Here is a 15,550-nt window from a genome sequence, read left to right as displayed (position 1 = left end):
ACTTATCGGTGAACCTGTATCCTGTAGCTGTTTGCAGCGTGCTGTCTTTTTGTTCCTGTTTGCTGGATCCTGTGTCCCGTTTTCCAGTTTGGCTGTTCCTGGTTCCTGGTTTGTGTTTTTTCTTAATTTCATGGACATTAAATCATGTGTTCCTGTACCAATCCTGCCTTCTCTGCATCTTGGGGTTCGTCACCTACAATTTGTGACAAATCATGTGTATATATATGACTGAATCACTCCAATTTATATTGACCGTACATGCTAATTTACCTTATTCGTGCATGGTAACCTGAGAGGCGGCACATTTTTTTATATAGTCATTGATCAGTTGAATGCATATGTCAGTGCAAAGATGATTGAGGAAACTCGGACTGGTGCGCTTCCTGGAAAATATCACTTAGAAATAGCCGCAAATGGGTGTGGATACAACTGTTTTGAGCAAATAAATGATATGCATTCAAGTAAAACATTAAATTAACAATGATATTGAATTTTGTATTTGTGTCCCAATATTAAGCACTTTTTTTAAAGTCAATTTAAACTATGCAAGTGAGTAATAACCTGGGATTAATTGTGATTTAAATAAATTATCAAATAAATTGTATATTTTGAAATCATTAATATATGTATAGGCTTCACGGTGGCAGAGGGGTTAGTGCATCTGTCTCACAATACGAAGGTCCTGAGTAGTCTTGGGTTCAATCCCGGGCTCGGGATCTTTCTGTGTGGAGTTTGCATATTCTCCCCGTGACTGCGTGGGTTCCCTCCGGGTACTCCGGCTTCCTCCCACCTCCAAAGACATGCACCTGGAGATAGGTTGATTGGCAACACTAAATTGGCTCTAGTGTGTGAATGTGAGTGTGAATGTGGTCTGTCTATCTGTGTTGGCCCTGCGATGAGGTGGCGACTTGTCCAGGGTGTACCCCGCCTTCCGCCCGATTGTAGCTGAGATAGGCTCCAGCGCCCCCCGCGACCCCAAAGGGAATAAGCGGTAGAAAATGGATGGATGGATGGATAATATATGTATATATATATATACATACCCATTCGGGATATGTATGTGTATTTATTTATATATATATAAAGTAAATTTAAACTATGCAAGCGAGTAATATCCTGTGATTACTCGTGATTTAAATAAATTATTAAAAATAATTTGAAATCATTAATATATATGTGTCCGTACTTCTGGGAATGACAAAAAGGTTTGAGTTTTTGTGTTACAGGAACCATGTTTTGTGTTTTTTGGATGAATGCAACTTTAATAAGAGTTTTTCCATGTAAACTTACACAATCACTCCTTTGTATCTCTACCTGGTTCTTAGAATTAGCGCAAGCTCCTTCAAGGCATAATGTGGTTTCTAAATCTTAGTCTGACCTCATCCGCAGGTCAAGAGCATTAGATGGGAGAATGAACTCAACTGGTATGTAGTTATTTCTTGTGTGATGAATTAAAATGGCAACATGTTTGTTCAGCTTTATTTCGCATTCTTCATTGTGATCAAAATCATTCTCAGATGAGGAGACAGTGAGCAAAAGTGCATTTTCAAAATCGTCATTCATAGAACACCCAGATAAAACAAAAGACAGGTAACAATTGACAGACCAACCAAAAAAATAAGGTCTGATGTGCATGTCCAAAGGTAAAATGCACAAGTACTTTGGTTAAACAAGTGATTCATTAGCAGACCTGGCTGAACATTGTCACTGCTCTGCCCCCACATCTGTGTGATGATACTATACGTGTGTGCGTGTGATGATACTATACATGTGTTTTGTACTACGAGTCCAGTTCATTGCATATTTTGGTTCTGAAGGCCTCTGCGGGGGGCGGCGAAGGCAAAGAAGGGGAAATGAAGGCCTTCCAACAAAGCAAACTCCAAAACTCTCTGCGGAGGAGCAAAGGGAGGGGGGATTTGGAGGTTACACAGCAGAAATAACATTCTCCCAGCTGAGATTAAGGCAGCAATGCAAAACAACATAGCAAACATCGAGGCCACTTTGGTGCAGGGAAAAAACCTTGATGACCCCCTCAATCTAATTCATTACGTACACAGAAACCCTCGTTGTCCTAAAGTCCAGATGGATATCGGCTAATGTCTTAAATAACATGTTCTATGTTCTGCTTGAGCTGAATTCAAACAAGAAACAGAAAAAGAGGAGTGCCCACAGATAACCACGTCTCAGACAATTACTTTCCTTGTGTGAGAGAGAGAAAGAGGAGGCTCTTTCCCGTGAGAGCACAGGGGAATATTGTCTATTGGGAAAACAGGAAGCGTACTGTTGGTCATCCCGTCCGTCTCCTATAATAAAGTCACGCATCGCACTTTCATGTTGCCGCAGCGCTCCGAGGCTCGATGGGCCAACAGGTGTGTCTTTGTGTGTCAATCCGTCAGCTTGTTTTCATTAAGCCTACGCCATGGAAAGGAAATAGGAGACAGCAATGGCCCCTTGTGTCTCCTCATCGCATGCTTCTTTTCCTTCAAAATAAAAGAGGCACTCATCTTGTTGGATGGTCGGTTTCATCAAGAAAAATGCACTCGTTTGATTAAAGAGAACAAAGGCCTTCAAGGTTTTTTTTAAAATAAAAGTTTCTGAATGGTGTCTTTGACAGTGTGGACCGAAATGAACCTCTTTTGGTGTGCTGGGTCAGCAGCCGGCCTGCACATCTGACATGAAGTCAAACTCGTTTTGGCCCAGCCAGAGTTCAGGTAGCTCATTAGCTCGGTCTAGTCCGAACTCCACCACCAAGGACATGAGAACCTCCTCATCTACCAGGTCAAAATCAATGACTCCACTCGGACCAGAGCTCTGCATCCCCATGCTGATGCCGGCACCCATCCCCCCTCCACCAGAAGGCCCCAGCATCTGGTTTCCAGTGCCCAAAGGCGATGCGCCGAAGCCCCTTTGAACGCCACCAGTCGTCAGGTGTCCTGCCGACGACCCGGCCAGGTTCTGGTAGTGTGAGTTGAGCTTCTGCAGCTGCATGCTGGCAATGAGGTGCGGCCCCGTCTGGAGGCAGAAAGGCTGGGACTTGGGGGCCGCCGCGAGGGGGGACACGGGAGAGGAGGCACCAGACGACGGGGAGAAAGGCCCGATGGAAGTTTTTGAGGAAGGGTAGTGGAAGTTGAGAGGAGAGGAGGAATTGGAAAGGTCCTTCATCGCAGTGTGGGCGTTGCCGGGGAACAGCAGCGAGGTCATCCCCGGGTCAGGCCAGAACCTGGAGGAGACAAAATAACCTTGTGTTAGCGAGCTAGAAAACAACACTTTTTATGAAAACACATTGGCTTTTGGCGGGGATGACATCACAGTGCGATGTGATGAAGAACTTCCCCTGGTGTATACGCCTATCCCTTCACAGGGACAGCTCCAATAGATATACCTACACACAGTCAAAACCATGTTAACTGCCACCTGTCTAACACACTATTTCCCCCCGCAGAAAAAAATAGTGTTATATACCTTGTCTATAGCGGCCACCTGTTTAACGTGGCCAGAAGCCACTCATTTTGCATCCCAAAAACAAGTTTTTGACTCCCTATAGCGGCCACCGATATCAACATTTGCCATACCGCGGTCCGTGAAATTTCATTTCTTGACTGGGATTTGCGTTGGTCTTAATTGGATCCCGACCGGGGGGTCTCGAGCATCCAGACCTTGCAGCCGCGCTGGGACTCGACGAGTCTCATTGAAGCTCCCTAAGCTTTGGGCAGTTGACTAATCCCCAAAAGTCTGGCATGAATGGAAAACAGCATCCTATTCACGTGACAATACAATCAGCAGGCTTAAATTCAATAGCACTGTTCAAGCTTGCAAAACTGTATTTTAAAAACGGTTTACTACATTTACGGATACATTATACATATATATATATATATATATATATATATATATATATACAGATATTTGTATGTATATATATATATATATATATATATATATCCATCCATCCATTTCTCCCGCTTATTCCCTTCGGGGTCGCGGGGGGTGCTGGAGCCTATCTCAGCTACAATCGGGCGTAAGGCGTGGTACACCCTGGACAAGTCGCCACCTCATCGCAGGGCCAACACAGATAGACACACAACATTCACACACTAGGGCCAATTCAGTGTTGCCAATCAACCTATTCCCAGGTGTATGTCTTTGGAGGTGGGAGCAAGCCGGAATACCCGGAGGGAACCGACGCAGTCACGGGGAGAACATGCAAACTCCACACAGAAAGATCCCGAGGCCGGGATTGAACTCACGACTACTCAGGACCTTCGTATTGAAAGGCAGACGCACTAACCCCTCTTCCACCGTGCTGCCCATATATATATCTATATATTTATATATACACAAACCCCGTTTCCATATGAGTTGGGAAATTGTGTTAGATGTAAATATAAACGGAATACAATGATTTGCAAATCATTTTCAACTCATATTCAGTTGAATATGCTACAAAGACAACATATTTGATGTTCAAACTGGTAAACATTTTTATTTTTTTTGCAAATAATCATTAACTTTAGAATTTGATGCCAGCAACACGTGACAAAGAAGTTGGGAAAGGTGGCAATAAATACTGATAAAGTTGAGGAATGCTCATCAAACACTTATTTGGAACATCCCACAGGTGTGCAGGCTAATTGGGAACAGGTGGGTGCCATGATTGGGTATAAAAACAGCTTCCCAAAAAATGCTCAGTCTTTCACAAGAAAGGATGGGGCGAGGTACACCCCTTTGTCCACAAGTGCGTGAGCAAATAGTTTAAGAACAAAGTTTCTCAAAGTGCAATTGCAAGAAATTTAGGGATTTCAACATCTATGGTCCATAATATCATCAAAAGGTTCAGAGAATCTGGAGAAATCACTCCATGTAAGCGGCATGGCCGGAAACCAACATTGAATGACCATGACCTTCGATCCCTCAGACGGCACTGTATCAAAAACCGACATCAATCTCTAAAGGATATCACCACATGGGCTCAGGAACACTTCAGAAAACCACTGTGACTAAATACAGTTGGTCGCTACATCTGTAAGTGCAAGTTAATATTATATACATACATATATATATATACATATATATATATATATATATATATATATATATATATATATATATATATATATATATATATATATATATATAATCTTTAACAGGCTCCACTGCCTATCTTAAAATAAAGCCTGGAGCTCTGCCAACTATCCATCAGCCATCTACTACTTTAACTTTAGGTAATGTTACCAATTTCTACGCCAACAAAGCAAGAAGCAGGAGTTTGCAGGTAGTGTTAGGGTCTACTTTTCAAAATGTGATCGCTCAATGCTAGTTTACACTGGATATGCCATAGACATGCTACTGATTAGTTTTTGTGATTTTACATGACTATTTCAATACCTCAACATTTGGTTATTAAAACAACAACTAAAGATGCAAGTTACAATCAAACAGCTGGTGTGTAATACATACAATACTTACAGTGCAAACACTTTGTAGGAATTAAAGAAAAGACAACACTAGCACTTTGAACTAAATGGCAAAGACTTCTTCCTGGGTAAGGCAACACACCCTAGCCCAGGGGTAGGGAACATATGGCTCTAGAGTCAGATGTGGCTCTTTTGATGACTGCATCTGGCTCTCAGATAAATCTTAGCTGACATTGCTTAACACGATAAGTAATGAATAATTACGCTGGTAATCAGTGTTAAAAATAACCACGTATCAACCAGACTACAAAGACCTCAGCAAAACCATGCAGCACCAGAAGTCGCATTAATGGTAAGAAGCATTTTATTTATTATTGGTTATCTTCAGAATAACAATGTTATTAAAAAGAATAAGAGACTTATTATACTCAAAAAATGTTGGTCTTTCTTAAAAATGCACGCATTTAGTATTCAGTGTTAAAAAATATTATATGGCTCTCACGGAAATACGTTTTAAAATATTTGGCTTTCATGGCTCTCTCAGCCAAAAAGGTTCTCGGCCCTGCCCTAGCCCATACACTACTGCCATCTAATGTCTTGGAATTTCAATTACATGCTAGGTTTACTGTGTAATACAGTACATTACAATACTTGCAAGTGAGACGCAGATGTGTAAGAAAACATGACAACAACTAAACACCACAGCTCAATTATTATCAAACAATTTGAACACATACAAAAATACTGTAAATCGGTTTTGTTGAGGACCGGTATCGATCCCCAGGTTCTGGGATCGGTACTGTCAGAGTTTGTAGGACGCGAACCCCAAGATGCAGAGAAGGCGTTATACGGAAAAACATGATTTAATGTTCGAAATAAAGTAAAAACACAAACTAGGAACAGGCAAAATGGAAACAGGAACCAGAAAACAGAAAAACTGGAAATAGCAAACGGCTAACAGGATCTGGCTAACAGGAAAACAAGAAGCTAGGAGAAACCAACCGTAAATAGCTATAAGGAACAGCTTACCGCTATGACGACAGCGACAAGGACAGGTAGACACTACAATGACATCGGCAATGACAATCAGGTAGTGATGACAATGATCCAGCAGTGACTGGAGGGTAGGGCAGGTATAAATAGCAGCTGGCTGATTGACACCAGGTGTGGCCAGGTGCCAATCAGCCACAGCTGAGGGGACACAGCACTCAGGGAGACAAGTAGGAAATAAAGACAAAATAAAAGTGCTGGACAGAAAACTAAGACAAACTCAGAGAAAAAACTAAAACACAGTCAAACTGTCAGGGACAAGCCTGACAGTAGCCCCCCTTCCTATAACGGATACCAGACGTTCTAGAACCCCCCCGCCCCAAAAAAGTCCAAAGTCACGGGAGGGTGGAGGGAGGACAAGGAGGTGGGCCACCAGGCTAAGTGTCCCCGCAACCAGCGGGGAAGAGTTAGGTGGCGACGGCGAGTTGAACGCCGCCGCAATTGGCGAGGCGGCTCGTCCGCCGGTGTGGGAGAACCCACCGGAGAAGATGGTGGCGCCCTCTGCTAGCCCACCGGAGAAGACGGTGGCGCCCTCTGCTGGCCCACCGGAGAAGATGGCGGTGGCGCCCTCTGCTGGCCCACCGGGGAGGATGGCGGTGGCGCCCTCTGCTGGCCCACCGGGGAGGATGGCGGAAGGCGCCCTCTGCTGGCCCACCGGGGAGGATGGCGGTGGCGCCCTCTGCTGGCCCACCGGGGAGGATGGCGGTGGCACCCTCTGCTGTCCCACCGGAGTGCATGGTGGCGGCGTCTGTTGGCTCACCGGAGAGGAGGATGGTGGCGCCCTCTGCTGCTGGCCCACCGGAGAAGAGGATGGTGGCGCCCTCTGCTGCTGGCCCACCGGAGAAGAGGATGGTGGCGCCCTCTGCTGCTGGCCCACCGGAGAAGAGGATGGTGGCGCCCTCTGCTGCTGGCCCACCGGAGAAGAGGATGGTGGCGCCCTCTGCTGCTGGCCCACCGGAGAAGAGGATGGTGGCGCCCTCTGCTGCTGGCCCACCGGAGAGGAGGATGGTGGCGCCGTCTGCTGCTGGCCCACCGGAGAGGAGGAAGGTGGCGCCGTCTGCTGCTGGCCCACCGGAGAGGAGGATGGTGGCGCCGTCTGCTGCTGGCCCACCGGACAGGATGGTGGTGCCGTTGGTTGTAGACCCACCGGAGAGGAGGATGGTGGCGCCGTCTGCTGCTGGCCCTACCGGACAGGATGGTGGTGCCGTTGGTTGTAGACCCACCGGAGTGCATGGTGGCGTCTGCCGGCCCACCGGAGTGCATGGTGGCGTCTGCCGGCCCACCGGAGTGCATGGTGGCGTCTGCCGGCCCACCGGACTGCATGGTGGCGTCTGCCGGCCCACCGGACTGCATGGTGGCGTCTGCCGGCCCACCGGAGTGCATGGTGGCGCCGTAGGTTGCAGACCCACCGGAGATGATGGTGGCGTCTGCCGGCCCACCGGAAATGATGGTGGCGTTTGTTGCAGACCCACCTGAGATGATGGCGTTGTCTTTTGCAGACCCACTGGGGCGAGAAGTAGCTGTGCCTCCCTAGCTGCACAGCCACTCATAGCCCCCCCCCTCAAGGGACGGATCCCAGACATCACCAGATAGGCCCACAGACGACAGGGGTGGGTGGGAGAGGGCTTGGAATGAGGCCGAACTTTTCTTTAATTTATCCATTAATTCCAAAGCCTTGTTCATCCTCTCCGCCATGGACATGTCTGCGAGGTTCGAATTTGGCTGGATCATTATGTCAGAGTTTGTAGGACGCGAACCCCAAGATGCAGAGAAGGCGGAAGGCGTTATACGGGAAAACATGATTTAATGTTCGAAATAAAGTAAAAACACAAACTAGGAACAGGCAAAATGGAAACAGGAACCAGAAAACAGAAAAACTGGAAATAGCAAACGGCTAACAGGATCTGGCTAACAGGAAAACAAGAAGCTAGGAGAAACCAACCGTAAATAGCTATAAGGAACAGCTTACCGCTATGACGACAGCGACAAGGACAGGTAGACACTACAATGACATCGGCAATGACAATCAGGTAGTGATGACAATGATCCAGCAGTGACTGGAGGGTAGGGCAGGTATAAATAGCAGCTGGCTGATTGACACCAGGTGTGGCCAGGTGCCAATCAGCCACAGCTGAGGGGACACAGCACTCAGGGAGACAAGTAGGAAATAAAGACAAAATAAAAGTGCTGGACAGAAAACTAAGACAAACTCAGAGAAAAAACTAAAACACAGTCAAACTGTCAGGGACAAGCCTGACAGGTACTGTTTGATTAAAAAATGAAAGGTACCCATTCCAATGGATATGTGAGTTTGATCATTTTTCATTCCTAGTTAAATGCTATGTGATGAAGAGCTTGCCACGTTTGTACGCCCCCCACGTCATGAAAAGGGCTTCACTACACAAAGTCTACCAGATGAAGCCTGGAGCTCTGCCAAGTATTAGTGAGTCATGTGAGTTATTGTTCTCTTGTAGGTCGGTGCAATGCGAGGAAGGTTTTACAACAGTTAATTGATTTTGCCAGCTAATTGCACGGACAATATGTTTTAAGGGCATGCTAGGAACTCAGCATTGACACGAGTAACTGATTAGTTCTCATCTCCTGACCAATAGAGCGGAGTGATCCCAGTTTAAAATTGGTTAGGTTTTTTTTTGGTACTATTTCTGTATCACACGCCGGCAGGAGAGTCCCCAGATATCCCAGGACCAACTCAATTAAATGATTCTCTTTCAGTCGTTTTTCTGGCGACCACGAGTTCACATCTCGTCACTGCAACAAAGCCGTTGTTGACTTCATTGGGGCTTTATTCGGTGCGTTCTTGTGACCCCAGCGAGGAAATTAAAGGCAGAGCCGCCTGGGAAATGCACAACGAGGTCGGACCACATGACTCGCTCCGTCCAGACAGTGTGTGTGTGTGTGTGTGTGTGTGTGTGTGTGTGTGTGTGTGTGTGTGTGTGAGTCAAATCAGGCATGAAAGGCCCATGGGTACAAGCAGGCTGAGCGATTGTTTGTAATACTGTGTGTATGTGTGTGAACAAGGGTCGGTCCCAACACAACAGAGTCTTTGATTGGGTCATATGGCAGGATAAATACATAAAAGTGTGTCAGCTGCACAAAAAGTGCGTGAAGGCCAAACAAACACACACTTTGCAAATTGGAGTAACTTATTTCCAAAGTATCCCCAGCACCACCCCTTCCCCCTTCCTTTTTTGTTGGAGAACATAATTGCGACAGGCAGGCGTGCAGCTGCACTCGACTGATAGAGTTAACACACACAATGATACCAAACAGCTGTCATTGGCAGCTTTGTGTGTTTGTGTGTGTGTGTGTGTGTGTGTATTTGTGTGTTCCTTATCCGTGATTACATTCAGGTTCATGCCGCACATTGCATCTCCAGCACACCCAAATTCGATGTGCTGGTGATAATTGATGAGGAAATATAAAAATAAATACATTGAGATGATCGATGGAAATGTTATCAATTTTGAGTGATTGATTTTCTCATATAACCTATTTTTTCACATGACTGTAATGATGTCACTCTACGTCTATTCCTGAGCCGCTGAACATAAGAGGGAAAATGTTTTCCCAGAGCATGTGCCTTCACTGTGTTGCCTGTGCTATTATTTGTCTGACAAATACACACATGGTGACACTGTTAATAAACGACAAAGTTTGACCCTATTCTTTGGATTGATTTGACATTTCTCACACAGATCAATGCCTTTGGCAAAACCCCCATTTTTCTGTGCATTCTAAATCATAAAAAACTGCTAGTAAGAGGCGACAAACAATGCAGGGTAATGGGGGTATGATCTATTCCGTCTGTAAAGCACTTAGAAAAAACCTTCAACAATGTTTTGTATACATGCTATAAGTATACATGTAATGTAATAACATACACATTCTCGATTACATTAAATATTTACAGTATTTTGCTTATTTTCAGCATTACTGATACTTATTTGATTTTCATTTCACAGAGAGCAGAGCAACGTTCTTCAACTATAAACATTTTTACTAATCACTGCAGACTTCATGAGAGCCATTGACGACTATCCGTCCATCCATTTTCTACCACTTGTCCCTTTTGGGTGGGGTGCTGGAGCCTATCCCAGCTGCATTCGGCTGGAAGGCGGGGTACAGCCTGGACAAGTCGCCACCTCATCACAGGGCCAACACAGATAGACAGACAACATTCACACTCACTTTCACACACTAGGGACCATTTAGTGTTGCCAATCAACCTATCCATTGACGACTACTTCGGGGAAAATTGCAATCCAGAACCTTATATTACACACATATATATATATATACACAGGGGCGGCATGGCATAGTGGGTAGAGCAAACGTGCCAGAAACCTGAGGGTTGCAGGTTCGCTCCCCGCCTCTTACCATCCAAATATCGCTGCCGTTGTGTCCTTGGGCGGGACACTTCACCCTTTGCCCCCGGTGCCACTCACACCGGTGAATTGAATGATGAATGATAGGTGGTGGTCGGAGGGGCCGTTGGCGCAAATTGCAGCCACGCTTCCGTCAGTCTACCCCAGGGCAGCTGTGGCTATGAAAGTAGCTTACCACCACCAGGTGTGAATGAATGATGGGTTCTACATGTAAAGCGACTTTGGGTACTTAGAAAAGCGCTATATAAATCCCAGGTATTATTATTATTATTATATTTTTGAGTCTGAATCTAAGGAGGATGAGCTACAAGTTCTAGAAGCTGAGTGCAAAGCAGATCCAGCTATTAGGAAACACTAAACCACCAGCATTAGTGCCTAACAAAACATGAGCATAACAAAACAGTGACTTCCAAAGTCCACTCTCATCGGAATGTCGATGGATGGGATGGTTATATCTTCCGGCACAAGACTTGTCTTCCCTGTTTAAATGATGAATTCAGCATAATTAATCAATGAAACAAGCATCTTGTCGCATCTTCTTAGCGATATATTTGGGTTAGAATTTAACCTAAAAGTTGACCAACTTTTCGGCTTATGGCCGCAACCTTCTACCATACAGGTGAGAGGCATGATTTATAATCAGCATTAACTTTTACAAACTCAGAGACGATTCAGCAGCAGCTCAGTAGCATGCATACCTCTCCGTGAGCAAGGCGCTATGTTATACAAGTAGTTCCTCTGTGTTATCTCTGACAATAACAACGTCCCTAGGTCAGAGCATGTAAATGGAACGTTGGTTGGTTGGTTGGTCGGTCGCACAGAAAAGAGAAAGACCTATGTGCAGTTTCTCTTTAAGGTGTGGGGATTTAATGTAATTGGAAAAACATTGTCAGCATCCAACTATTTATCCGTAAGTCCTAAATCATTTGTTTAATGATTTTACAAATGTGAGATCTGTGTTATACTGTATGTATACTGGCATGTCTTACAATGTCATTTACACATATTGAGTTGTGTGTCAGAGCAGGATATCAAAAAAGGGCCCAAAGTGTTTTCCGTGGATGGCGTTAGGAAGGATGTTGGGAGGACATCCAATGTTTTTTTCCTGTTCACAGCTGACCCAACCGGCCGTGGCAGGCGTCCTCGTTTCATCTTCTTTTAATCCAGTCGTCACGCCAGGTAGTAAATCCTTTTATAGGTTGTCTCGGCTGCTTTTGCCGACAGCAGGTATTTGTTGGAATGAACAACTGGCCTCACAGCACAGCAAAGATAGACCTGTGTGTCATGTGTGACAAAACAAGCATCCAGTACTACGCTGCCCCCTGCTGGTGTGGAGGATGAACTATGATTAGAAATGAGTGCCTTCAATAGAAACTTTCACTTTTTCTGTCATTTTAGGTTTTGCTCGTTATGCCTTTGAGACACTTGTGATTTAGGGCTATATGAATAAACATTGAACCACGGCCTGAATACTCAAGGTGATTAATCCAAAAGACACACACACCACCGAAGACATGCGTCTAATGCATAATTAAAGTGAGACAAGTAAATTGAAACGTCCCCTGTGTCTCTGTTTATGTTGACGCGCTAATTGGAAACAAGTACTTTTTAATACTCTCTATTGAAATAGCAGCTTCGTAAAGCGTGTAGTTCACTTCCACAACCTACGATGCATAAGTTTGATCCAATGTGCTGTGCTTAGCTGGAGCCAGTAAATATTTGACCTCGTTTCGAGTGTTATGACAACACCGGAGGAGCTCTCCGCCCGTGCACAGGCTTTAGTGCACCACAGACAAATGCATTGCTCTGCACATCACAGTTCTACTGGAGTGACAACAAATAAGTGACTAACCTGCGTGCAAAAGAAACTGCGACTGAAGATCCAGCAGCTAGAGTGCATAAATATTTGACCGGACCGCCACACACTCTCACACACTCAATACTGAGCTCAGTCCTGAATAGGAGTGCTCAAGAGGCGCGCTCTAGTCCTCTCTCTCTCTCTCTCTCTTGCTCTCTCAATGTGTGTGCATGTGTGAGAAAGAGAGAAGCAAAAAAAAGGAGCTGGATCAAGAAGGTTTTTTTTTATACAAATGGACAATGAGACAATTTACAATCCCCGTTTCCATATGAGTTGGGAAATTGTGTTAGATGTAAATATAAACGGAATACAATGATTTGCAAATCATTTTCAACCCATATTCAGTTGAATATGCTACAGAGACAACATATTTGATGTTCAAACTAATAAACTTTTTTTTGTTGTTGCAAATAATCATTAACTTTAGAATTTGATGCCAGCAACACGTGACAAAGAAGTTGGGAAAGGTCGCAATAAATATTGATGAAGTTGAGGAATGCTCATCAAACACTTATTTGGAACATCCCACAGGTGAAAAAGCAAATTGGGAACAGGTGGGTGCCATGATTGGGTATAAAAGTAGATTCCACTTTGTCAACAAATGCGTGAGCAAATTGTTGAACAGTTTAAGAAAAACCTTTCTCAACCAGCTATTGCAAGGAATTTAGGGATTTCACCATCTACGGTCCGTACTATCATCAAAGGGTTCAGATAATCTGGAGAAATCACTGCACGTAAGCAGCTAAACCCGTGACCTTCGATCCCTCAGGCTGTACTGCATCAACAAGCGACATCAGTGTGTAAAGTATATCACCACATGGGCTCAGGAACACTTCAGAAACCCACTGTCAGTAACTACAGTTGGTCGCTATATCTGTAAGTGCAAGTTAAAACTCTCCTATGCAAGGAGAGTTTTTTTTTTTTATCAACAACACCCAGAAACGCCGTCGGCTTCGCTGGGCCTGAGCTAATCTAAGATGGATTGATACAAAGTGGAAAAGTGTTCTGTGGTCTGACGAGTCCACATTTCAAATTGTTTTTGGAAACTGTGGACGTCGTGTCCTCCGGACCAAAGAGGAAAAGAACCATCTGGATTGTTATAGGCGCAAAGTGTAAAAGGCAGCATCTGTGATGGTATGGGGGTGTATTAGTGCCCAAGACATGGGTAACTTACACATCTGTGAAGGCGCCATTAATGCTGAAAGGTACATACAGGTTTTGGAGCAACATATGTTGCCATCCAAGCAACGTTACCATGGACACCCCTGCTTATTTCAGCAAGACAATGCCAAGCCACGTGTTACATCAACGTGGCTTCATAGTAAAAGAGTGCGGGTACTAGACTGGCCTGCCTGTAGTCCAGACCTGTCTCCCATTGAAAATGTGTGGCGCATTATGAAGCCTAAAATACCACAACGGAGACCCCCGGACTGTTGAACAACTTAAGCTGTACATCAAGCAAGAATGGGAAAGAATTCCACCTGAGACGCTTAAAAAATGTGTCTCCTCAGTTCCCAAACATTTACTGAGTGTTGTTAAAAGGAAAGGCCATGTAACACAGTGGTGAACATGCCCTTTCCCAACTACTTTGGCACGTGTTGCAGTCATAAAATTCTAAGTTAAATATTATTTGCAAAAAAAAAAAATAAAGGTAATGAGTTTGAACATCAATTATCTTGTCTTTGTAGTGCATTCAATTGAATATTGGTTGAAAAGGATTTGCAAATCATCGTATTCTGTTTATATTTACATCTAACACAATTTCCCAACTCATATGGAAACGGGGTTTGTAATAAGATTTTATGCTAAAAGCCATTTTAGTCCGAGGCGCTCGAACGCTCGCTTTTGAAGATGTGGCTTTTCATGACGTCATTCCCTCCTCACGGACAAGATACTGCCTCTGACTCACCTCTCGCTAGATGAGCCTGCTCTGTGTACATGGCCACTTCTTTGTGAAAAGCAGGCTTCTCTACACATCTTAAATTAAAGTCATCGACTGAAGCGGCGTGATGTTGCTGTTAAAATGTAAGTGTAATGTCAACACTGGAGCTCACGTTGTTGCCGTTTGTGACCTTCTTTACCCCCTTGATGTTACATTAGTGCCGGGGTCTGCAACCTGCGGCTGTAGAGCCACATGCGGTTCTTTAGCGCTGCCCTAAAGACTCCCTGGAGCTTTTTTTTTTTAAATGCATGAAAATAGAAAAAAGGTAAGGGAAACAATACATTTTTGTTTTAATATGGTTTCTGTAGGAGGACAACATGACACAAACCTCCCTAATTATTAGAAATCCCACTGTTTATATTACGGTAAATGTGATTCTCTGATGAGAGTATTTGGCGAGCGCCGTTTTGTCCTACTAATTTTGGCCATCCTTGAACTCACCGTAGTTGTTTACATGTATAACTTTCTTCAACGATGCTAGAGAAAGACATATTTTATGCCACTCATTCTTTGTTTCATTTTGTCCACCAATATTGTTATGCTGTGCGTGAATACATAAAGGTGAACTTTCTTGATGTTATTGACTTGTGTGGCGTGCTTATCAAGCATATTTGGTCAGTGCATGACTGCAAGCTAATCGATGCTAACATGCTATTGAGGCTGGCTTTATGTACGTGTTGCATCATTATGCCTCATTTATAGATATATTTGAGCTCATTTAATTTCCTTTACTTATGTCCTCTGTGTATTTAATTTATATGTGCATGTCTCATGACATTATCTGTATGTAATATTGCCTGCATTTCTGATAGCTGTTGGTGTGCCATGTTGTTCCAGACCACAGCAAATCTTACCTGGCTTGCAAAAAATATAATAAATC

At 44.3% G+C, this 15,550-nt stretch overlaps 1 protein-coding gene across 2 annotated transcripts; it reads right to left on the bottom strand.

Annotated features, from left to right (window-relative positions):
• Positions 1 to 1,465: 1,465 nt before the first annotated feature.
• cited1 (Cbp/p300-interacting transactivator, with Glu/Asp-rich carboxy-terminal domain, 1) lies at positions 1,466 to 12,858 on the bottom strand. Of its 2 annotated transcripts, none has more exons than XM_061959063.1 (2): positions 12,723 to 12,858; positions 1,466 to 3,220 (listed from the first exon to the last, which is right to left on the bottom strand). In XM_061959063.1, the coding sequence occupies exon 2, from the start codon at positions 3,199 to 3,201 to the stop codon at positions 2,650 to 2,652; it is 552 nt and encodes a 183-aa protein (XP_061815047.1). In that variant the 5' UTR covers positions 3,202 to 3,220; positions 12,723 to 12,858; the 3' UTR covers positions 1,466 to 2,649. The 2 variants fall into 2 exon arrangements, with proteins under 2 accessions (XP_061815047.1, XP_061815048.1); XM_061959064.2 differs by lacking the exon at positions 12,723 to 12,858 and adding an exon at positions 6,444 to 6,850.
• Positions 12,859 to 15,550: the final 2,692 nt, after the last annotated feature.

The sequence above is a fragment of the Nerophis lumbriciformis genome, linkage group LG05, assembly GCF_033978685.3.
Source record: "Nerophis lumbriciformis linkage group LG05, RoL_Nlum_v2.1, whole genome shotgun sequence".
In the NCBI taxonomy this organism is placed as follows: domain Eukaryota; kingdom Metazoa; phylum Chordata; class Actinopteri; order Syngnathiformes; family Syngnathidae; genus Nerophis; species Nerophis lumbriciformis.
This window is presented reverse-complemented; position numbering and strand designations above follow the sequence as displayed.